Below are 23,443 nucleotides of genomic sequence, written 5' to 3' on the forward strand. Positions count from 1 at the left end.
GTGCTCCATATCGTTGTAGCTAATTGTGTGAGTTCTCACTGTATGTTCTTCGGTACAGAACTTATTTAGAGAAATGAGAAAAATATCGATTGTCGCGAAAGCTATGCGCGGGACACGCGTTAAGAGCGAAGCAGTTGCCTTTTTGCATAGCCTTCAAGGAGATACGTACTATGATTCTTCTGATGAAACGTCCGGGTAGTCCTTTTGCACACTGGCAACTCAGGTCCCAGAGCAGTTCCTTTTTATTTTTGCTTTGAGGGTAGATTTTTCCTTCGTCAGGAGTTCTTTAGCAGGAATAGCTTGATTTTTGCAAAGGTGTTGTTGACTTTGAATATTACCCCAAACGTACAAGCGAAATGCATACTCGAGCGTTTTCCCCAATGACAATTTCTACGACGACACCACTTTTGCCGTTTTACTCGGCTGTTGCTGAGCAACAAGAACAATTACGACAAGCAATGGTCGGCAAACGTATAAGTGAATTACGTACACCTACTTTAGTTATCGATCGTACAGTGTTCAAACGTAACTGTGAACGGCTGGGCAACATTAAGGCACAGCACAATGTCAAGGTGCGCGTGCACGTAAAGTCCCACAAGGTATATACACACAGAACTGTTTTTTGTCCGAGGAGGAAAAGAAGAATACGGGAAAAGAGAAAAGGGGCTTAAAGCGAAATGTTTCTATAATGATAGGCAGTTGAAGGGGCTGCACTTCAGCTTGAGGGAGCCAAAACGGAAGCTATTGTCGTTTCCACAATGGCTGAGGCGCATCGAATGGTTTCGAGCAAGCTAGTGTCCGAAGGAAAACTCAAACAGGTATGATTAATTATGATTGGGTGATCGGCAGCAAGACAACAACAACAACAAGAAGCCTGCATGAATTTGTTTACAAAAGATATTATGTGCCAAGTCCAGGTCCTCTTGGGCTTCCCCATTACACCAGACAAGTTTGCTGAGGCGTTTGCACTGGCAGAACAAGTCGAGGCGTTTCAGATCTTCATTGGTACGACAGCACCTCCTATTTTAACTCATCTATAGATCAATTTATAGATAACCCGTTGTTACTTTTTACTTTGAAGAAGCTTACTGATAAGTCATAATAACGACTGCTTTAGATCGACTTGAAACGCTGGACGCCATCGAGGAGTACTGTTCCCAAGCCGCTCCTGCGCACAACCAGAAGAAAATTGGCGTTTTCATCAAGATAGACTGCGGATATGGGTAAAAGATGATCTGTCTTTCACACGCTGCTGCATATCACCCACATATCATATACGTCGTGTAATATGTAATATTTACGACATATAGTAACGCAAATTGTGTATATAATTAGACGTGCGGGCGTACCATTGGATAGTGCCTTTGAGAAGGAGGCAATTCTTAACTTGGCGAAGCGGCTGGCCACATCCAGTTGCGCAACATTGCACGGCCTCTATGCACATGCAGGCCACTCGTACAAAGCGCGCTCGGCAGAAGAAGCCCTGACCTACCTCGAGCAAGAATGCAACAGTGCACGCCAGTTTCAGGCGCTATTTCTAGAGGAGGCAGGGATCGACATTCCATATCTGTCTATCGGTGCAACACCCACCGTGCAAGCGATTGTTCATCACGACAGTAGTGAACGCGTGAGCAAGGCGCTCCAAGGGATCAGCGAGGTGCACGCCGGTGCTTACTCGTTACTGGATCGACAACAGATGGCCACTGGCTTGTGCACCGAGCAAGATGTGGCCATCTCCGTGGCGTGTCGAGTCGCTAGCCGATATCCTGATAGAAACACGACACTTATTGACGGTGGCGCCCTCGCATTTTCCAAGGATACCGCCCCACAAGGTGGATTTGGCGTGACAACGACAGGTGTCGTGCTGCAGTCGGTTTCGCAAGAGCATGGCATACTTGCATCATCATCATCATCATCACCTGCCGCCCAGCAGCACGTGGGTGATATTGTTCGTGTTCTCCCGAACCATTGCTGCTTGGCAGCTGCATGTCATTTGTATTATCTGATTGTCGAGAATGGGAACGATCAAGTAGTAGATGTATGGTTTCCTGTGCGCGGCTGGTAACATAAAAAAAAAAGACGAATAGCACGCTATATACACAGGTTTTTGGGTTGTTTTTATTAGGAAAAAAGTGGACAAAAAAAATAAAAGCTGTAAAGAGTAGTAAGAGAGGAAGAGCAACAGAAAGAAAGGAAACTGAGTACGGCAAATGGGAGGATGAAGGTGGGTTGTTTTAATGTTTTTTTTTAAAAGAGTCGCTAGGAAAAAGAGCGTAAAAATGAAAAGAATTGGAGAGTTAACGAGAGGGGAGGAGGAGAAAGGGGTTTTACAAAAAGAAATGGGTGTATTGACGACTGTCGACATGGACCTCCATGTCTGTCAGTTTGAACTCGTTGAGCTCCTGCTTGATCTTCATGGCTAGCAAAGGAGTCAGCTTTTGACAAGTGGCATTCGAATCGCAACGACGATCGTATTCGGCTGCAGGGAACGTCTCGTGCACTTGGATGGTTGGGCAAAACTGCAGTCTGCGGGGCCGATCTGGGGTGGACGAAGAGATGTTGGTCATTGTGTTCAGTGAGCTGGTTGACGACGATGCGGCTGTGGGTCTCAGACGTGGTGAGCCGTGTAGAGGTAGGCCATAGTGCAAGCCGACGGATGGTGGCGGGACCATCATGTCAGATCCGTCGTCAGACGGTGGTAGTCGGCTTGAAGACGTAGAGGACGATGAGGGCGTGGGCGAAGGCAAGGCATCACTGCTGTGGCCCATGAACCGTGGCTGATGTGGACGGGTGGTAGATGATCGTGCAGAGCTGGGAGAATCAGGAGCGGCTGACGATGGGGTTCGTCCTGGATGGATGGATAAATGAAAGGTGTGTGTGTGTGGTGAGTATAGTGTAGTTGTTTTTTTTTTAATAAAAGTGTTAAAGAAGGAGAGATAGCGTTCATTTAAGTCGTTATTAGAGAGCTACCACAAGAAGAGTAATTACTCACCTCTAGTGTTCCTTTTTGCGGCCTCCTCAGTAGTAGTGTCAACACGTAGTACTGGCCGTGATGATTTGCTGTTGTTATCGTTTCTTTGGTTTTTAGCCATCTTGCGAAGGTCGCCCGAGCTCGAGGAGGACATGCGAGCAGCAGCCGGGTTTGGCGGTGATGAATCTGCTGCGTGCTTCTGGAACAGTCCAGAAAGCGACGCAAATGAGCGACGTCGAGAAGGAGTCGAGGGCGACGGTGACGGCGACGGTGCTACGTCTGACTCTTGCACAGTAGCCAGCGATGTGTTGGACCCGTTGTTAGCAGACAGCATGCCAAGGTTGTCCTTGGACCGCAGATGGCTCATGCTGAATACTTTGCGCAGCCGTTTGGATAATGAAAGTTTGGTGTTTATCGACATTTCTGACCGGATCGAAAACGTGCCCGACGATACCGAGGTTACCGAGGATCGTCGGCCCGAATCTTCTAGGGATGGTGCTGGTGAGGGAACCGAGGAGGCGGTTGACGATAGAGAAGGAGGACGCTCTTGTGGTGAATAGGTCGGCTGGTGCTGTTGCTTCTTGTACTTTTCTCTACGTCCTTGAGCATAGTGTTGTTGCTGCTGCTGCTTGAGCAGCATGGACGATCGGTTGTAGTTGTTAGCGGAGGGGATGGGTGTCGAGGATGATTTCTGGATCTGAACGGGCGCATGGCTTGCGCTGGTATTGCTCGGCGTACGTGGCCGCGAGGAAGGTCTGTGAGGGTGGTTATTGGTGCTGCTACGCTGATGCTTATTCTCATAATGCGGTTGCGGTTGCTGTTGCTGTTGCTGCGGGTAGTAGTAGTATGGGTTGCTATTGGCTGTTGGTTGCGGGTGACCTTGAGTAGTCCAATCACCAGGCGGGGTTGCTGTCATAGTAACCATCGACTGAGGATACGCCCACGCGTCTTTTTGACTCTGTGAAATGTACGGATCGACCATTTAGTTGTCTTTGATCCAAAGAGGAAGAGAGAGATAGAGAGAGAGAGAGAGAGGGAGGGAGAGAGAGCAGAAGAAGAAGAGAACAACAACGAATAACCCAAGGAAGAAGAAAGGAGCAAGATTTTAAAAATAACCTCGGTTGCCTAATTTGGTAACCAACCTGGCTTCCTCTTGGTTGCTTCTGGAAAGAGCAAGATAAAAGAGAGTGAACTTGCCTGTTGTTCAAGTCGAAGCTTGTTTGAGAGATAGTTGGCCAAGGCAGCATCGTCGTGCTTGGAGCTGCTGCCGTTGCCGCTGCTATTGCTGTTGCTATGGTGGAAGTCCTTGGACTTTTGTCCTGGTTGTTGTTGCTGCTGCTGCTGTTGCTGTGGGGATGGGGTGGTCGTAGTCGCGCGTAGAGCGACGGGGTTTTGTTGTATCATCGCTGCCATGGTGATTTATTTTGTTTGTGGGTGTGTGTTTTTATATGAAGGTGGAGAGAATAAAGATGGTATAGGGAGCGTGTATATCAAGAAGGGTTATGAAGAATGAGGACGGTTTGACGGTGGTTCTAGTGCCAGGGGAGGAAAAGATTGTACAGAGGGCGATAGTATAGTGAGTAGTAGAAGTAGTAGTTGGTGTAGTTATAGTTTAAGCTGTAGTTTTATAAGTGAAAGACTGTATGTACAAAATAACAATGAGCAGCCGTGTTGATAGTGTCGGTGTGAATGTGTGTGAGTGTGAGTGTGTGTGCGTGTGTGCGGGGAGAGAGCGAAAGAAGAAGATAATTAGTGCATCAATTAGAGTAGAAGGCTACTCTTTGGTTGACGATGATGATGACGATGATGACGATGAAGAAGGGGAGAAGGCTATAGACAAAAAGGATGGGTGAAAGAGAGGAAGAGAGAAGAGGAAAAGAGGCAAAGGGAAAAAGTCAAAGGAAGGAAAGGCGGCATCGAGGAAAAAAAAAAAAAAAAGTCATTTGCGTGGTGCACCACAAAATTTCGCATGTACTGTGCCGTGCTCCGCTTCAATAATATTATCGGGTCAAGTGCGCTTGTGGGACAATAAACTGAGTGTACGTACTACCCTGTGTATATACGATGATCCCCTTCTCTCATAACACTCGTACACCATTCCTCTACCCTCCCACCCCCCCCCCACCGAAAACGAACAAACTCCTTTCTTTCCTGTCAAAGTGGCTTTCTTTATTTATGATTCGTATTCAACCCTATCATCCGGCTCCTAAAAGAAACAATAGAGAGGTTAGCCTCATGACTAATCTACTTGCTAAGTGAAACAAAAGACATGCCTTTGGCTCCAGGTCTTCGCCATACTGCATCGCGTTGTCTATGGTCGACAGCACATACTCGACGGAATCTTCATCAGTGATGTTCAGAGGTATAAAGCTAACCATACTATAATCGTCAATCTGCGATATGAATAATTAATAAACTGTTAATATAGTCCAAGCACAACGGGCGTTACGCCGTTTGCACACACCCCCCCCCCCTTCTTCCTCATCCATGTTGTGTGCACTTGCCAGTTGTACAATGGCCTGATTTAACGCCTGGAATTTGAAACTCCTCGAATTCGCGTTGTTGGATGCTTGGTCCTGCTCAATAGCGCCTGCTTCTTCCGCGATAAGCAGCGGATCAGGATCGAGATAGCGCTCCAGCTCACGGTTCGTCAACGCGTTGTCCATGCGTCTTCTTCTCCGGCGTCGTCGCTTCTTCTTGTCATCGTCGCTTCCATCCGCACCGTCCTCGTCGTCACTGTCCTTCTTGGCGTTCCCATAGTCTCCTTCTACCAAGTCCATCTTGGTCATCACATTCACGTGCGAGATCTCCATATTCACCATAGCACTCATGGCGCTAAGCACGCCAGAGAAATACTTGGCCTTGTCTTCGATAAACTGCGATTCAAGGCAGTATACCCCACAGATGTTCATGTTCCACTGTCTCAACGCTTCACATACGCGACGCATGATTGGGAAATGTGTGTACAGCTCAATCTGACCGGGACAGTCAATAATCAGGTAGTCGTCATCATAGCTGCCGATCTCTTCCTCCAGCCAATCAATATTGTTCAATAAAAACCTACGATAATGCACGTGGTTTTTGTTTTTTCATGTTAGCTTATCAGGGTAAGCATGTATAACTTGTCAATTGAACTATTCCCAGGATTAATAAATTTTGACCCTTACTCCAAGCAGTAGATCAACCCGCCATTCGGTCCATAATCCAGTTCCTCCATGACATCTTCCAGAGTGATCAACTCCCGAATATCTGTTTGCATAAAACGCGCGTTTTTTTTATATTCGGTTAGTTTCAAGGTTTCCCTTACAAAGAAAATAATCCTTTGATGAATTACCTATCGTTGGTTCGTATTCAAAGTGCTCTGCTGCGGGATCCAAGTTGACAAGATGTGCCCTCCGTCCAGTGGTTTGGATGTGCGTCATCATTGTTGCGCAAAAAGTAGACTAATTGTGTTGGCAGTAACATTAGTATATCTAATTTTTTCACTGCTCCCACATAATATCCCCTCCCCAAACCCATAAATGTAGATCTCCCTTTCTCAATTCGCAAGATCCACGCTTTTTCTCCTTAGTATGGCCGCATAGACCAGTTCTCTCTCCTTCTTCTATGAGCGATCGTCCATACAGCAAAAAAAAATACAAAAGTATCCCTCCTCGCGATCGATCTTTCCTTGCGTCATTTGTAATATAACGCGAATGATAAAAAATATAATTTACCTTGCCGCTCCCGGCAGGGCCCATTACCAGCTGACAGTGGCGACCCCTAAAACGAGTATGGCAGTTTATAATAAATCAGCCAAGATCACAGCCAATGCCTATAGATCGATCGATTCTTACATGTTTCTCTAACTATAAAAAAAAGAGTCTCAAGACTGACAACGAATTTTACCCAGTAGCGGGCATACATTTTAGCTTTTGCATACACAGAGTTCAACGAGTTGCACGTCACATAAAACTACGCTCCCATCATTAAGCTATAGCAATCTGTGATCGGCTGTTTAAGAGCAAAGTTCGTTAAATGAAAATGTAAATCATGTGCTCCCTGCAATTATTTGATAGATGAAGCCCTTTTTTCTGCTTTTTTTTAATACCCCATTCTCTGGGCAGCATAGTATATTCGTATGTATATGCACGCGAGCGAGTGAATTAGCGGGAGAGAGAGAGAGATACAGACAGACAGACAGAAAAATGTGAGAGAGGGAACATGTTCAACATGATCTTTCTTCTCCGCATGCACGATGAAAACTCTTTAGGCTCCTTGTGTAATCCTCACACTGTTGCAGCCGTAATGCGTGTGCTTATTACATTTCGGATAATGACACCAAGCATTATTTATATTACTTAATTAATTTGCATCTCCACCAACGGAGGTTGTGTAACGCAAATTACAGAGATAGAAGAAGTAGAAGAAAGAAGCTTTTTTTTTATATCAAGATTGTTTTTGCTGATTTTAGATGAATGCATAGGTACTTGTAGGGCTTATTTATAGGACGGTTGCCTTTCGCTGCTATTTTTTCGTTTGGGCTACTTTTTTGGAGGAATGCGATTATACACTGTGGCATGAGAACGGAAACAAACGTGTTATTGCAAATACTTTGGGGTGTTGGAGTCGTATAGCAGACCGTGATAAGTCAAAGAAGGGTAGTAATATACAGATGAAAACTTTTCACGATGCCGGAATGGACCAGAATCGCTACAATAGCTTGTCTCTGACACCGACGCGGTTATTACACATGTCTGTCATAAGTGTCTAAGCTCAAGACAGAATCAGTGATTTTCAGTATCGATACTACGTACAGGGTCATTGACCGTGTGAGATCAAGCTCGAACTTTTTAAAAATCCATTGAAGCTCAATTGCTGTGAAGGGCACATGGTATTCATAAAGTAGCATCTATTGTCGCATATTTTGTGGTACTTTTACTTGTTGTTGCTGGCACGGAAGGACTGTCAGTGGGACTGTATGCAGTAATGACATCAGTAGCGCAGTATGCATAATCATATTTGATGCAGCGAGAAGACGTTTTACATTTTAAACTGCACAAGTTGTTCTTGTTGGTGATACAGCATTCTGCTATGCATGTAGTAAAAAAGTGGCCATCGAGACCTAGAACACAGTTAAGAAGCACATCTTGATTGGCTCGGACATGTAGAATATAAGGAATGGTAAAGAATAGAATCACATCATTCACTTGTATAGTGATGTTTGAACAGACATTGTGTACATCCACGGCAATGGTAAGCAGTATGCGTCTCTATGATGAAAATCCCACCCAGTTTCAAATGCATAATGGTCAATCTTTATTTTGCAGCTATCATAACACATTACATTATCACGGGCTACTGTACCACTCGATGATATCATATTATATTCTTCATGTCGCACCATTTACAATTTTTGATGTGTGAAGAAACAGCATTTAGAAAACAAAGTTTACTTACATCCCTCCCCCAAAAAAAGATTGAAAGAGCACGAGTTAACCGTCGGTGATGTGAAAGCCTTGTTCTTTTTTCACAAATATGTACGCTACCAATAACGGATGTTAGTGGCTTTTTTTAGTATCCTTTACCGTATTTGAATGGCAACGTTTGTCGAACCATGTGCGTATTTTGTTTCTCATTATCCTTAATCATGGAAACCTGGTAATCACAGGAGAAGAATGAATGAGCACGGGTTGATTATCATTGTGTTCGAATCGGTATTTTAAATGAACATATCCTGTGTTCCGTTCCTAACAATCAAAAGCACCATCTAGATAATTCATAATAGCTAGTTTACGAACCACATTATTAATTGGAGAGGTCACTTTAGCTAAAGGCCAAGGAATGTATGATAGAGAAGAAATTGCTTCTGCTATTGAAATGCATCGGACCTCCGTTACCACTACTGGGTTAATTCCTTGGTAATTGCTAAATATGTACATGATACGGGTTGTATATACTGACCGTAATATCTCATCGCGATGGTTACTTGCACAATCCCGTCATCGTAAGCCAGTTATATAGTCCCGAGTGCTGCCCGGGCAACGAGCTGCACGACATTATAGATATCATGGAAGCTAGATTTTCGATATTACTTTACAAGGGTAATATTAATATTATGTATATTATACAGATGTATTCATCATAAGATCACGTAGTAGATGGACAATTTTATATATGTGTAATAGAAATGACTATGCCGATGCTGCAGGCCTTAGTTTGCTGCCAATAAATATGTAGGACATGTCACCATCGACGAATTCTATATGTATCTTTCATTGCCACAAGAATTGTACAAGCCGACGTATTTATTTAATCAATCTGGCCATGTAATTAATACTTCTGGCCTAGAAAGCGCAGTCCTCTCCAACTCGTCATTTGTGGAGACAGCATAACCAATAAATTAAGATGATGATTATGGGAGGTACCATGTCAAATAGTCACATCGGTTCGTCTGCATTGTGATGATGAGTAAAAACTTGATGTCCCGCAACGGTGATCGGCATTTTCGACGTTTTTCTTCACCATCTATTTGAAGCTCAAACTTCGTGACACTTTCTGCTGCTTGGTCGAATATGGACTACCTTTGTGGTCGATTAAAAAGCCAGCAGACACCTGTCTGATAAATAGAAGGTTGCATATTGCTTTTAACATCGCTTCATTTATCCATTTATAAACACGGTTTTATGAAATAAGGACCCATTGTTTTAAACCTTTTTTCATCAACAAAGTTTCGCCGAGTGTCGACGCTTATGTTTTTTTTTTCGAATATCGATAATGGCTAATACACAATTATATACTGCTACATGTTAGCATTTAAGAAAAGAATCTAGCACTTTTTGCATCTGTTTCCTCAATGATACGAAGTATCTCCGCGTTATGTACACCAAGTACAACGGCGAGCACTCACAAATAAGTCTGCTGCATAAACAGTATCGCGGACATTTCACCTTAACAAGAGACTGCTGTACATGTAATGTCACTGGCTCATCATCATACACCGGAGGACCCCAAAGTTATATTAAGCGGATTTAATACTTGCGAGTAAAGTAGCTTGCTGCTGTATCTATGGTACTCTTCGGTGGGACAGGTTTACCTTGAACAGATTTGCATGGTCTGCATGATCATATGTAGTAAAGGAAGCTGAGTAAAATAATTGGTTACCACAGTAAGTAGGGCTTACTTGCCTCATGTAGTGATGCATCATCTCATACTGTAAGTTTGGTTTGAAATGTTGAGCCCGACAAGTTCCGCCACCGCCTTCACAGGCAGCAGTTAACTATTAGCCCTGTACTGAGCATATTCCTGTTAAACAGGTTACTCAACGAATACCAAGTGGCATCGTATAAAGGCTCAGCAGAGCGTATCGCACGGGATCCCAGTAGACCGAAGACCAGATTAAGACTGCAATACTCTTAGTTGGCTTTGGAACGTTGTCTGTTTTTCCTTATCTTACTTCTGGCATGATACGGGTTGCTGATTTAATGCACTCTTGACAGTTGTGAAGCACCATCGTTTGAGAGTTTTGACAGTTTTTACTATAGATCAGCAACACGTCAAAAGAATTATCAACGATTCCAAAAATGGGAGGTGCTGATTTGTAACGGGGCGGGCTTGAATTTGATTGATTTCTTACATCATCAGCAATGAGTTAGTAGCAGCAACCTGTTCAGTGGGAAAATACAGTCATTATCGTGAGCATCAATCCCTGAGTGAAGTAGCTTACTCATATTTGGAACCTCTCATATAAATGAAAGGTCAAATATATTATCCTGTTAAGAGTTCTTAGCATGATGCTGACGGGATACTGCAGCTGCTGATATACACCACAAAGTAGCGCGGGGAAGCAGGTATTTTCTTGCGCGGGAAAAACCGAACGCGGTCGGGAAAAAGAAAAAGCAAAGTTCTCCTTTATGTCTCGTAGTAGAATTGGTGGGATTGGCTATGTAGGAACGCCCCACGTCGCGTTGCCAAGGCTTGAGTTAGAGATCGTGACGCATTGAAGGGCAAAACAGGTACGGTACGACCATTGTATCCCCTATGCACACGGTCGATCTGCTTACAACCATCGCCTAAATCCATAACCGGCCTGTTGATTGGTCAGTAGTGCAAAATGTGACCGGGGTGGATGTAGGTTTGAATTTAGAACTGAGAACAAAGCTTTCAGTTTTTCGAGGTCCCCTGCTTAGAGGTTATTTTTTATCCGTACTACTCCTCTCTCTTTTTACTCTCTTTCTGCACGCAATGGCTGACAAACAATCCGCTGTCCTTGAAGAAATCAAAAAGAACATCCAATCGCTTCACGAGCGATTCGATGCTCTTGAGAAGAAGGTTGCCCAGGGTGTCCCCAAGGAGCAACTCCGCATGGTTATTATGGGTCCTCCCGGTGCTGGCAAGGTAACATTGAAAAAAAGAAAACAAGACACGATTACCGTTCAATCTCATACTGACGACATACCATTTGGACTTTGTAATTAGGGTACCCAAGCTCCTGCCATCAAGGACAAGTTCTGCGCTTGCCACTTGGCCACCGGTGACATGCTCCGCGCCGCCGTTGCTGCCAAGACTCCTCTCGGTTTGGAGGCCAAGAAGGTCATGGATGCCGGAGGTCTTGTTTCCGACGAGATTGTTGTCGGTATGATTGAGGAGAACTTGGATAAGAACACCGAGTGCAAGAACGGGTAAGCAGGATGGCAAGATCGGATGAAAGATCGGGTTGAACGAGAAACGAGAGAAACAGTAATATACGCGCAAAGAAACAGAAAAGTAAAAAAAAAATCAGAAACTGACGCGCGCACGCGCAATCTACGCGTATCATTCTCTTAGTTTCATCCTCGACGGTTTCCCCCGTACTGTCGTCCAGGCCGAAAAGTTGGATGATATGTTGGAGAAGCGCAAGAAGCCCTTGAACTCGGTCGTTGAGCTGGTCATCGACGATAACTTGCTTGTCTCCCGTATCACTGGCCGTTTGATCCACCCCGCATCCGGCAGATCCTACCACAAGGAATTCAAGTGAGTTGATGTTTGCTATTAACAGTTGAAAAGAAATGACTTGCAAAAGGGGAGTCGAAGATAACAGAGACTGACGCAATGCTTCTGAAATAGCCCTCCCAAGACTCCCATGAAGGATGATGCTACTGGCGAGCCTCTTATCCAGCGCTCGGATGATAACGCCGAGACCTTGAAGAAGCGTTTGGACTCTTTCCACAAGCAGACCGGTCCCGTCGCCGACTACTACAAGAAGAAGGGTATCTGGTACGGTGTTGACGCCGCTCAGTCCCCCAAGGCTGTCTGGGCTTCGCTCAGCGCTATCTTTGACAAGACTCTCTAGATGAGAAGTCCGTGATTACGAAACTGTAAATGTGATTGAATATTCTTTTTTTTCCATGTATACAGCACACATGCACAACACATACACACAATTTTTCCCCATCCGTAGTAAACGGTACACACTAGACCGATTTGTTCCAAAAAGATCCTATAAAGTTTGATTTCGTTTTGCCTGTTAGTAGTATACTTATCGACTTGAAGCTGTTGCGCTGTACGCTGGCGAAGGTGTTGTCATCTTTTACTTGAGTCTGACCCCCCTGCTTTCTTCACAGAAAACTTAATATTAAGTATGTTGACCCAGACCTGTAACGAGGGACTCCTCATTTCACTGACTCAGCTCCTACATTTCGGCTAAAATGATTTTCAGCATGAATAATGAAGTGCAGGGTCCGCATCTACTATGTCATGTGTGTGCCCATAAATTAATTTCTATGATAAATTGTTGCCAATGGAAATAGACAGTGACCTTCCCAGGCTACACAATACACCGCCAGAAACAACAAGATGCGATAACTACGCAACGAAGATGAGGAGATCGTTGAAAGAGCTTCCGCAAGTCCGAGCTGGGAGCTGCTTCGCTTCTCGTGGTTAGTTGGACCGTCGTCTTAATATGCGGCAGTAACATAAGCGTGCTAACTGTATGTTTCATGGTGACGCTGTAAGAAAGAGGCGTAAGGTTGCAGCAGACCGGTACAGTAGGCGTTATCACCCGCTAGCGAAATGTCTAGCGATGTCGGCGTTTCTGCGGCATCAGTCAATGAGGAGCACAGCTTTGTATATCGATTTACAACCGCTTATAGGTGATGATACTTTTTTATTAGAAAAAGATAATGATGATGATATCGTTAGTAGGAGTGTACGCATGCTTAATTGTGATTAACAATAGACAAATTCTCATGCTTACCCTGAGAATTTAACTTTAATGGCTGAAGCTGTGTAAGATTGTTTGTGCGGAATAGTTCAAGACACCTTGCTGCCGTGTTATGTATCGCAGAACGAGTTTTTCAGCATGTTGGCATACCGACGGCAAGAGCTTATAGGTAACAGTATACCTTTGGATGTGTACGATTCAATGAGCATCCTACACCAGTACTTTGGGCAATTGTGCGCCAAGCGGACGCTATTTCTGAATATTGGAAGATGGTTGTTTCCGAGGGGATCAAATCAATGATACGGCAAGTAACATTGTATGGAAAAACTCGACATATCCACGCGGTGATCTTGTCGTGTTTGCGCCTTTACTTTATCTTGTAAGATCTCTATATATTGATCATCAGTTACCGATACGTATTACAGTCTTTTGTCAAGAGCCATGATTGCGCGTTTCTGTCGTCCTTGCTCGGCATATCGTTGTCCTGCATGCAAGTACCAATAGGATCGCGAGGTGCAATAGTGATATTAACATTGCGTCCTCTATCACCTGGTCGTAGCGCTCTTTGTGACCCCAAGCAGTAGCTTGAATCTTGAGCAAGTCTGCGGTTTTTTGGTCAAAAGACGTCTAGTACAGCAGTGGCTTCCTCAAATACTGCAACGTCTGTCGCCGTGATCAAGTGATTGCGTGCTTACGTTGGTTGAAAGCGTCAAATCAGAAGCATCATTTGCGGCAATTTGTCTCTGCGTTAAAAACTTTCTCAACGTTGCTGCTTGATTCTCTTTTCGGTAGAGCGCAAGGGTAGCAAAGAGAAAGTCGCATAAGGAGAAAAAGAAAGTTATAAAATTGTCACCAGGTGACACGAAGATTTCTTCCCTCTTTTCAGCCATATGGCCATCATTTAGCATTATCATGATACAGTTATTATTTTTCCTTGGAGACAATTATCAATGATAACAGACCTGAAGGATGGAAGAAGTAGAGGACGACATATGGGAAGAACTAAGGGCAGGTCTAGAAAATGTCATTGACTACACGGCGTCGGCGTTAGACATGTATGCTTGTTGAGCTGAACGGTAGCACCTTCCTAATTGAGAAAGTTGAAACTTCAGAACCGTAAACTCAGTTGCCGCAGCGATAAGTATAGCTTTATTCTTGTCGTTTATGCTTTCCCAATAAAAAAATGAGCGATTCCTTTGACGACGATCTGGATTCGCCATTATCTGACAACTTGAGCCTCCCAGACGAAAGCAAAAACAAACAGATAAACCGTGCTAGTCCTGTCAATGGTGCAGTAGTAGACGATCAGCTACACCAATTAGGTGTTAACTTGGTTGATCAAAATGTGCTCGAGAGTAAGATCATGGCACAGGTATATATAGATCGCTTTTCCAAAATTACAACAAGCTCTCACGTTAGAGAATGGTATTAAAACCTCTTGTACGAAAAAATAAAGGCTGACAAGGCGATCGCAAAGCGAGACGATGCACTGGATCAAAAGCGACTCGAGAAAGCACGGAATCAAAAAGCGTTAGTGATAGCTTGTTGTTATGCACGTCTATGTATTCCGCAGTTTAAAGATATGAAGAGCGACTCATTATTATGCGTTTCACATGAAATAGTACTGCGCAAAAACATTTGAGGGAGCTCAAATCTAAACTGAAAGAAAGCGTCCCGTCTGCACAAAGAGATCGATTATTAACGAGAATCAATGAACAGGTATATATGAACATCCCCCTTCGTTGTTGTTGTTGTATATATGGTTCGGCCCTATCTGATGTAATCACACCTCGGACAATAGGCTTCCCACTTACGCGACGCGACTCGGGACGAAAGTGAAATTCTTGACCGGATGAAAGACCGTGAACATGCACGGAAACAATCCACTTCTGTTAAGGGTATGGAAACCACAAGCAAACTTTCTTTATATTCCACGTATATAAATATAGCGGAACCAACACAGCGTGTAAATCTTTTTTTGATTAGTGCTAGACAAGAATCAGCGACAGGAAGGGGAGTCTCTAAGAGATTTTCTTATCCGAACTGGAAAAATCACCCCATTTGACCCGTTACCACAAAATGAAGATTCTTCAACGACAGCAGGACGATCAGGTATATGTCGTGAATAAGGTGGCATGGATTGGCCGAGCTTTAACTCAACCACATATATATATCCAGGATCCTTGTTCTTACCGGGCAGTAGTGGCTCATTGATCTCTCGACGTGATATCAAGGGAAAGCGACCGGCAGAGGATATATCTGAAACCGAGGAAGAAGAAGAACCGGAAATAGAAAATGACGAAGACGATGAATATGTAGAGCCAGTGCGCAATCGTGCTGCGGCAAAATCATATGTGAATCGTAACATTGCCCGCAAATCCAAAAGCAAAAAGCACAAAGCGGCATCTGATGATGAGTACGAAGCATCAGAAGCGGGCGAAGAAGATGGGACTGTGGATAGTGCAGAAGATGAAGACGTATTTGCTGAAAGAAGGCGAACCATTGACGAGTTGATGCAAGATGATGGAAGTGAGGCTACTTATCAGGTAATCCATCGAATAACTCAGAGCACTAAAGCAAATGCATACATGATCATTAACTTTTGAACTACCCTAGAAACGGCTTGATGAATGGATCCATGAACGTAAATTGATGCGTGCCCAAATTGAAACGGTAAGCTTAGGGATAACAAAGACCACATTTTCAGATCAAACTGTCGCTGACTATATTGTATCTCAGAACCGGAGGATGTCGATAGATGAAATGGACAACGACCTGGAAAGTCATCATGAATTTGATCCAGAGACTGAGCCATTTCAACCTCACCCATCTTACGATGACGAAGAGTTGCACGATGGATTGCGGATACCTGGTGAATTTTGGAACGAGCTATTTGGCTATCAAAAGACATGTAAGATACTAAAAGAGTTATGGTGTGTTTCAAATTTTCACTGACCCGAGCTATAGGTGTAAAATGGCTGTGGGAGTTGCATTGCCAAAGGGTCGGCGGTATTATCGGCGATGAAATGGTAACATTTAATGGTTGGATAAAACTTAATGATATGGAGCGACAGCTGATTACGCTTATATTCGTCCGTAGGGTCTCGGCAAAACCGTCCAAATTATCGCCTTTCTTTCTGGTTTATATTACTCTAAAATTCTCGGTCCCGGTAAAGCATCAATTATCGTATGTCCTGCAACTGTAATGCACCAATGGGTGGAAGAGTTCCACAGATGGTGGCCACCAATCCGAGTTGCAGTACTACATTCAAGTGGTAGTGGTGTGCGTACGGATGTTAATGGAACTGCTAATAGTTCCGAGCCAGCAACAGTGGATATTGATTCATCCGACGGGGAATACGAGCCGGATAGACGAGGGAACCAGGCAAAGCGAAAGAAAAAGAGTAAACGCTCTAGAGTCAGTATATTTACGACGAAGGCTGGAAAAAACGCATCCGCTCTGGTAGAACGATACATCAAATTGGGTAAGATCAGTATCTAGTCATAACATTGCATGATATAAATATATCTATATATAATATGTAGGAGGAGTCATAGTGACAACTTATAGTGGTGTACAGGCATATCGTGAAATATTGCTCAAGCACAAGTGGGGATATGTTGTTCTGGATGAAGGTCACAAAATCCGGAATCCTGATTCTGAAACGACTTTGGCTTGTAAACGATTCAAGGTAATAATGATAATTGGTTTGCTTTCTGAATTTCTTAAGCTCATGTACTCTTCCGATAAAAGACACCGCATAGAATTATACTGTCAGGTACCCCTATTCAAAACAATCTCAAGGAACTCTGGTCACTGTTTGACTTTATCTTTCCAGGAAGGCTAGGTGTAAGTTCAAAGAGGTAGCCGATGATGCATCGAAACAGCACATTCTTACATTTTCATGATATACAGACTCTGCCTGTATTTCAGACGCAATTTTCTGTACCTATCAATATTGGTGGCTATGCCAACGCTTCGAACGTTCAAGTCCAGACAGCCTATAAATGTGCTTGTGTATTAAGGGACTTGATTAATCCCTACCTATTACGCCGAATGAAAGTGGATGTGGCTGCCGATTTGCCACGAAAGAGCGAGCAGGTAACTTTCTTATCACTCATTTATTAGAAGTACCATGACCTTATTCTTACATTCCAATATCCCGTCATTTTCTTTCCATAGGTCTTGTTCTGTAAACTTACACCAACTCAACGTGAATCGTATCTTCATTTTATTCAATCCAAAGATATGGACGCCATTCTCGAACGACGACGGCAGGTCTTATTCGGTATAGACATTGTGCGCAAAATATGTAACCACCCGGATATTCTTAATATAAGCCAATCATTATCAGTAAGTCGACAGACAATTTGACTCGTTGTATATTCAGGTTCGTTATTTACCAACCCTAAATCTTAATGCAAGGACCCCACCTATGGCGACCCTGAAAAAAGCGGCAAGATGGTTGTCGTACGGGCTTTGTTGAACTTGTGGAAAACTCAAAAGCATCGAGTACTACTATTCAGCCAAACACGACAGATGCTGGATATTTTAGAAATCATGGTACGGGATCTTGGTTACGAATATCGTCGTATGGATGGCACGACACCTGTTCACCATCGTATGAGTCTTGTGAACGAGTTCAACACCGACGAAAAGGTTTACGTTTTCCTCTTGACGACCAAAGTGGGCGGTTTAGGTTTGAATCTGACGGGTGCCGATCGTGTAATTTTGTTTGATCCTGATTGGGTAAACGTCAAACTCTTGCTTGTTTGTTTGTAAGAATGCCAGTGTTTATAATATTCTAATGCCTAAAACGCATAATTCTCTAGAACCCATCAACCGACATGCAAGCACGTGAACGTGCATGGAGATTGGGTCAAACCAAAGACGTGACTATATATCGACTCATGACCAGTGGCACCATTGAGGAAAAGATATACCATCGACAGATTTACAAGCAATTCTTAACAAACAAAATCTTGAAAGATCCAAAGCAAAAACGGTTTTTTGATGTAAGGATTGGGATTTGATGTGTTGGGAAATATGGCGTTCGTGTTGGATTAAATTCGGTCGCGTGTTGCTGTAGGCTAGCAACCTTAGATCGTTATTTACTCTCGGTGCGGATGACAGCCAAGGAACAGAAACCGGACAACTGTTTAAAGGCACAGAAATTCAATACGGTGATACCCAACCTGGCAGCAGAAGGAAGAAGAAGAAGAGAGCAAATAAGATCGACGCGATTGATGAGCTTGATGATAACAATACCAATAACGATAATAACCAGTTGATAAGTTTGAACGGCGTTGCGGGTTTGGAAGACTTGTAAGTCAGTTAAAGACATGCAAAAACTGATGCAGCATTTGGTAACACCTGTTTCCATAGCAATGAGAATGACAGCAACAACGACAAATCCAATGCACCTCTAAGCAACACTCAGGAAGGGAACTCTGAGGATGGAGTGTTGAAGAGCTTGTTTGAAATGACAGGCATTCAAAGTGCACTACAGCATGATCGTATTATGGAATCAGGAGCACAAGATCGAGTATTGGTTGAACGCGAAGGTAAGGGACATGTACAATCGGTGATTGGGCTGTGAAGTGCACAATTGTATTAATATCACGAGCACTCTTGGTACAGCATCGTTGGTAGCACAAAATGCAGCAGCAGCACTGAAAGAATCACGACGTCAACGACGAGCAATGGGTGTCAATACCCCTACTTGGACTGGCCGCTCGGGCACTGCAGGAGCCCCGCGACTACCTGGCGACCAAGGAACATCAACACCTCCACCTCGATTCGGACAGAAAGTACTTCCACGATTCGGAACAAGTTCTGGCAACAACCCTATGCGAGAGACACGATCCGCTTCGCCACAATTCGGATCTGGTACTGTATCTGGATTCAAAGCAGGCTTTGGTGCAGGACCACCAGCCATGGCGTCAAGCACTCTACTGGCTCAAATGCGCGAAAGAAAAGCGTTGGAAGAAGGAAATCAAAAGCGACGATGATGATAATAATGGTTTGAATAGATGATACAAAATGGAGACAAAACAGAAAAAGAAAACGAACAAATAAAGTCATTTCGGGCATTTTTTTTGATTGCGGGGATGAGGGAGATAAAAGAAAGAGTAGAGTATATATAGTATGTACATAAAACGACAAATCTAGGCAACCTATAGCGTAGGAAGGTTCAAAGAGATCAATAGTCTTCGTCATCCTCATCGTCTTCATCAAAAGGATCTAAGCCATCATTTGCAAAGCTACTACGGCTACTTTGGGCAGGTGCAGGCGCAGGCGCGGCTCTTTGTCGAGGCTCATCTTCTGTATCTCTTTCTTGGTCTCGTTGCCTATCCCGATCGCGAATCTTTTGTTCTCTTCGGCCTCTGTTTACATCTTCACAAGCGTCCACCCAAGCAGAGTATACGTCTACTCCCTCATCGAGATCTACGAAAACCGAACCGCGATTAAGTATGGTTGATGCAAGCGACACGATGAAAAGGAAGTCATACTTACAGGTTATAGTGCACTGCCAGTTCACATCGCATATTTTACAAGAAAGATGTCCAACCTTGTTAGGTCGATCACTAAATAAACCATGAAATCGCACATCAAAAAACCGTAAACGTGTAAACAATGACCACAGCGAATAATAACATAGACCAAAAAAACACTTACAGCTTAACTTCAATACTTTTCTCATGGTTGCAAAATAAGCAATTAAAATGGGTGTCAAGCTTGTCCTTGAGCTTCTTTTGAGGCTGTCTCTTTACTTTTCGTTTTCCCTACAAACAATTTCAACGATTAGCTCAGCTTATTTTGCAATCAGTTCGGGAATGTAGACATCACTTACCATCGATCTGTATTGTGATTAGCACAAGCAAGAAAAGCGTTATTGGAATTCAGAGTCTACTGCGTTCGGAGTTATAAGTGTCAGGCCGTGACAGGGTCGAAAAATTCCGTATAATCAGCTTTGGCTTTATCACACGAAACATTTCAAGCTATGTACATGATACTGGTCAAATAGATACCAAGTATAACAGGATGGAATAATTGTATAGGCACCGCTTATTTGGAAACTCAAACCGACGTTTTTCTCATTACCTTATGCCTTTCGTTACTTTATATACATAAGTATTGCTGCGAAGAATAAGATTATATAGTATAAAATTACCACTTAAATATGGCTGTCATATTTGGGACTCTTCAAAAAGATTAGCACAGAGATAGTGCTCTTACATGCATTATGAAGGTACGACAGCCGAAATTACGTTTCCCTGGCAACTGGGTGCATTAATAATACGATTACCACGGTTTCAACGAGCAAGAAGATGACTTTTTAATAAGTACAATATCGATATACTGCTGTAAAACGCTCTATGTAGAAGCGCGTTATTTCAAGGTATCAAAGTCCATCACTCATATTATCCAAGATTCAAGATAAGCAGCAGCAGCAGCAGCAGAATTACTCACCATCAAGTTTTATCGCAGAGGTCATGACGACTGTTCCCACATTTTTATATTTACGAAGATCGAACAAACACATATATCAAGTGTTACTGCTCAACCATATCCAAGCTCCATGTTACCCGCCGATCAAGTCGTTTCGGATAAAACACGAGCGAACAATCGATCTTGCGAAGTTCAACCCACGCGACCAAAAATGTCTGCATACTCTTCGTCATAATTGCAGATAGTGGTAAGACACCACTTTGCTGACAGGGTGAAGAAGTATCAATGCTATGTGAGGAGTATAAACTAATCAAACAATGAAACGAAAATAGACCGTCATCTATCTTGTCACGAGATCTACATTTCAATCCTGTAATCTTTTTTCTTTTGATTATATGCTGTATGTTAATTCAAGTATAAGTGTAATATGGTAGTAAGTTATTAGAAATTTCAGTGCAATGATGTTTGTATCGGAAACGCCTTCGCTAAAGCCATAAAAAATGCTTAATGCATCGAAAAAAAACGCGCACGGGCATAAAAGACGGGGTTTTCCATTTACTCCGCACGAAACACATAAATGACATTGCCTAGCAAAACCAAACATCTTTGTTCTCTTACTGTTGCTATGCAAATTCTCCTGGTTCTTGTCGCACGAATGGGTCTCTTGTACCTGTTTGTTCTCGCCGTGGCCGCTGCTAATTATCTTTGGCATGCCAACCCAATCCTGCTATTTTCCCTTGTCACCATTGCCCTTGTGGCCTTTGTCGCCTGTGTTGAGTGTTGCACTTCGGTGCGCACGTCGATTCGTCGCATATGTACGTTATTAGATCTGTTTTCCGCCCCGCCTCCGCAGCCGTCGCCGCCATTGTTGCCAGCGCAATCTACTTCTGCATTTGTGAAAGTGAGGCAGTGTAATTAGTTTGCGTATGACGGACTTCTTCGCCCAAATCCCTCGGGAATTACAAATGGCATAGATCTACATGGTATCGATAACGAGGTCCACAAACGTGCAATCAGTCGTTTGCGTATTGGCATATTCAATCCACGGCCAGCTTTCGGTTTGAATCTAGACCCGATGGAGGTGTTGGTTGAGCGCGCGTACTGGAAACTGATAGAGAAGAAGTAGAGTGGTTCCCCAGTTTCGCGCACAGTAAGTGTACTTCACGATGCACTGCGACGACGTGTGCTCCGACGTTCTTTTCATGAGGTTCAGATGACACCTGTTCAATCGCCTGTGACAAACACTCCTGCTCTTACTTTCCCTGCGCCGGCTGCTACCGTGGGTGATTCCATAGCAGCTGTTTATGTTGGTATTTCACTCTATTGTGCAACAGTCGAGAACACGACTAGTCCGATGCGCACACGGATATGATGACGATACAGTCTCCGGGTCCCCTGCACTTGCATGGCTCCCAGGTTTCTGAACATGTCTCAGTGATCGAAGAGTCTGTGGCCCAAGAAACTGTCGTGGCAACCAATCATCAAGCTACGGACGACTCAACAAGAACGTGACATCGACCCAAACATCGGCATACAACCAGTCATCTAGGGCGTGTATTATCAGCCGTTCACCAACAAGACATTGTCGACCACTGAATTCAATCAAACACTTTGTTTCCTACCGAGCGATCTTAAGGCAGAAACTCACAGTCTCGAAAAACCAGACCATCTGCGTGATCATTCCCTTTGAAGACAGGAGCGTGCAACAAGTCCTATCGACCGAAGAAAACAACTATACGGATGAGACGCATGTTATTCACCTTCTTTCGGGACTATCACCTCCAATCTTTAGCACCAATCTCGGAACCACGATTATCAGCAGTACGATAGCTATCGAAGCGACTGCCGTATAATTCAAGTCAAGCAATTCGATCCTTGATTTACCAGATCAACCTCAGGCGGCAACTGGCACACTTCGGAAAGGTAACCGACATGGCGTTTCACCATCCGACTTCAAGCGTGACAACAGAGCAAATCAGTTATTGAGGAGGACCATAGGGTTTGGCGACCCTTATGTGAGGCTATATAATTTCTCTCAGCGAGCAGCAAGCTCTTGTTTTATCCTTGAAGTGATAATCATTCATCGCACACAATCATCCATTGTTGAGGCGTCCGTATCAAGGCAGTCTTTAATAAAGATTATGTGAACGACGGCGGCAAACTACGACAAGAAAGGGACAGGCCGCTGGCGAGCAGCAGCACAGAATCACACCCATTCTCAAGATTTGTAGGAAAACTTTACGTGCTTGATATCCAGTACTTAAATACGACATTGTCAAAACACAATATGCAAGGTTCTGGAGCTTCGAAACCATGTCCATTCATATCCGTTAAATGTATGCGAACAACCTTTGGGCTTACATATTCAATCCTGCAAATGATGGTATGTAAGCTATTATATATGTTTATATCGGTTGAAGACAGTACTTCTAACTGCAGAGCACTTTAACTAAAACTGGATATATGAAAGACTGTCGGCGCCATCCATCATATGGTTTTCTCGTCACAATGATTTATATTCTTCACCTTTTCCTGTTCCTGTTTCTTGTTCGACTTTTCACTTTGTATTTCATCCCCTCATTGGCTGGTAAGTAAACCAAGTGGTTGATATATGATTATCGGTTACACTACTTTGGAAACATATTTCAAACCACATACACGCGTTTGTACATCGAAACAACCCGATGGCACACACGTCACGAAACTCTTGCACCCATCCTAACCCTCAATCACAACGAACATGACTTCGGCGAGCAAAGTAGCAAGATAAGCATCAACACAAGATCAAACAGCTCATGACTTTCGAAGTCCCCAGCACAGCAGTTGAAACCCACATACA

The 23,443-nt window shown here is 43.6% G+C and overlaps 7 protein-coding genes across 7 annotated transcripts; 4 read left to right on the plus strand and 3 right to left on the minus strand.

Annotated features, from left to right (window-relative positions):
* Positions 1–380: 380 nt before the first annotated feature.
* Positions 381–2,065, plus strand: BDB00DRAFT_757323 (putative serine dehydratase domain-containing protein; the record flags this gene model as incomplete). The annotated part of the gene is made up of 5 exons (XM_053118977.1): positions 381–599; positions 696–794; positions 918–1,005; positions 1,163–1,223; positions 1,336–2,065. The coding sequence occupies 5 exons, from the start codon at positions 381–383 to the stop codon at positions 2,063–2,065; spliced, it is 1,197 nt and encodes a 398-aa protein (XP_052983285.1).
* A 131-nt stretch (positions 2,066–2,196) lies between these two features.
* BDB00DRAFT_49950 (uncharacterized protein) lies at positions 2,197–4,242 on the minus strand. The gene is made up of 4 exons (XM_053117612.1): positions 4,169–4,242; positions 3,616–3,929; positions 2,993–3,454; positions 2,197–2,848 (listed from the first exon to the last, which is right to left on the minus strand). The coding sequence occupies exons 2-4, from the start codon at positions 3,770–3,772 to the stop codon at positions 2,328–2,330; spliced, it is 1,140 nt and encodes a 379-aa protein (XP_052983286.1). The 5' UTR covers positions 3,773–3,929; positions 4,169–4,242; the 3' UTR covers positions 2,197–2,327.
* An 849-nt stretch (positions 4,243–5,091) lies between these two features.
* Positions 5,092–6,841, minus strand: BDB00DRAFT_806439 (GPN-loop GTPase). Its single transcript, XM_053122267.1, has 7 exons — positions 6,808–6,841; positions 6,688–6,733; positions 6,306–6,414; positions 6,139–6,220; positions 5,476–6,031; positions 5,245–5,364; positions 5,092–5,177 (listed from the first exon to the last, which is right to left on the minus strand). Coding segments are annotated over exons 1-7 (948 nt in total). The 5' UTR covers positions 6,810–6,841; the 3' UTR covers positions 5,092–5,144.
* A 4,295-nt stretch (positions 6,842–11,136) lies between these two features.
* Positions 11,137–12,458, plus strand: BDB00DRAFT_806442 (adenylate kinase-domain-containing protein). Its single transcript, XM_053122268.1, has 4 exons — positions 11,137–11,347; positions 11,429–11,631; positions 11,777–11,962; positions 12,056–12,458. The coding sequence occupies exons 1-4, from the start codon at positions 11,195–11,197 to the stop codon at positions 12,279–12,281; spliced, it is 768 nt and encodes a 255-aa protein (XP_052983288.1). The 5' UTR covers positions 11,137–11,194; the 3' UTR covers positions 12,282–12,458.
* A 3,456-nt stretch (positions 12,459–15,914) lies between these two features.
* Positions 15,915–19,391, plus strand: BDB00DRAFT_888130 (SNF2 family N-terminal domain-containing protein; the record flags this gene model as incomplete). Its single annotated transcript, XM_053128447.1, has 12 exons — positions 15,915–16,062; positions 16,119–16,180; positions 16,252–16,636; positions 16,698–16,843; positions 16,906–17,001; positions 17,068–17,253; positions 17,335–17,505; positions 17,578–17,901; positions 17,985–18,167; positions 18,242–18,477; positions 18,538–18,716; positions 18,793–19,391. 12 exons carry the CDS (start codon positions 15,915–15,917, stop codon positions 19,161–19,163), a joined length of 2,487 nt encoding a protein of 828 aa, XP_052983289.1. The 3' UTR covers positions 19,164–19,391.
* Positions 19,339–20,050, minus strand: BDB00DRAFT_50140 (transcription elongation factor Elf1 like-domain-containing protein). The gene is made up of 4 exons (XM_053117625.1): positions 20,006–20,050; positions 19,831–19,937; positions 19,669–19,739; positions 19,339–19,599 (listed from the first exon to the last, which is right to left on the minus strand). Exons 1-4 carry the CDS (start codon positions 20,006–20,008, stop codon positions 19,355–19,357), a joined length of 426 nt encoding a protein of 141 aa, XP_052983290.1. The 5' UTR covers positions 20,009–20,050; the 3' UTR covers positions 19,339–19,354.
* Positions 20,051–21,259: 1,209 nt separating this feature from the next.
* Positions 21,260–22,116, plus strand: BDB00DRAFT_868860 (uncharacterized protein; the record flags this gene model as incomplete). The annotated part of the gene is made up of 4 exons (XM_053126517.1): positions 21,260–21,419; positions 21,579–21,691; positions 21,812–21,910; positions 21,988–22,116. 4 exons carry the CDS (start codon positions 21,260–21,262, stop codon positions 22,114–22,116), a joined length of 501 nt encoding a protein of 166 aa, XP_052983291.1.
* Between the last annotated feature and the right edge of the window lie 1,327 nt (positions 22,117–23,443).

The sequence above is a fragment of the Zychaea mexicana genome, assembly GCF_025766255.1.
Source record: "Zychaea mexicana strain RSA 1403 chromosome Unknown BDB00scaffold_11, whole genome shotgun sequence".
Lineage (NCBI taxonomy): Eukaryota > Fungi > Mucoromycota > Mucoromycetes > Mucorales > Lichtheimiaceae > Zychaea > Zychaea mexicana.

Bases quoted from the DNA above. Each gene is read 5' to 3' on its own strand.
- BDB00DRAFT_49950 (XM_053117612.1), bottom strand. From the start codon at position 3,772: ATGAGAATAAGCATCAGCGTAGCAGCACCAATAACCACCCTCACAGAC. The intron at 3,455-3,615 runs GTCCATGCTGCT...CATCCCTAGAAG, and splicing joins GCTAACAACTACAACCGATC to ATTCGGGCCGACGATCCTCG. The intron at 2,849-2,992 runs GTGAGTAATTAC...CCATCCATCCAG, and splicing joins CGCAAAAAGGAACACTAGAG to GACGAACCCCATCGTCAGCC.
- BDB00DRAFT_806439 (XM_053122267.1), bottom strand. The intron at 6,415-6,687 runs GTAAATTATATT...CAACACAATTAG, and splicing joins GCCCTGCCGGGAGCGGCAAG to TCTACTTTTTGCGCAACAAT. The intron at 5,178-5,244 runs GCATGTCTTTTG...TGTTTCTTTTAG, and splicing joins GCGAAGACCTGGAGCCAAAG to GAGCCGGATGATAGGGTTGA.
- BDB00DRAFT_806442 (XM_053122268.1), top strand. From the start codon at position 11,195: ATGGCTGACAAACAATCCGCTGTCCTTGAAGAAATCAAAAAGAACATC. The intron at 11,348-11,428 runs GTAACATTGAAA...CTTTGTAATTAG, and splicing joins GTCCTCCCGGTGCTGGCAAG to GGTACCCAAGCTCCTGCCAT. The intron at 11,963-12,055 runs GTGAGTTGATGT...CTTCTGAAATAG, and splicing joins TCCTACCACAAGGAATTCAA to CCCTCCCAAGACTCCCATGA.
- BDB00DRAFT_50140 (XM_053117625.1), bottom strand. The intron at 19,740-19,830 runs GTAAGTGTTTTT...TGGTTTATTTAG, and splicing joins AAAAGTATTGAAGTTAAGCT to TGATCGACCTAACAAGGTTG. The intron at 19,600-19,668 runs GTAAGTATGACT...CGGTTTTCGTAG, and splicing joins CTGGCAGTGCACTATAACCT to ATCTCGATGAGGGAGTAGAC.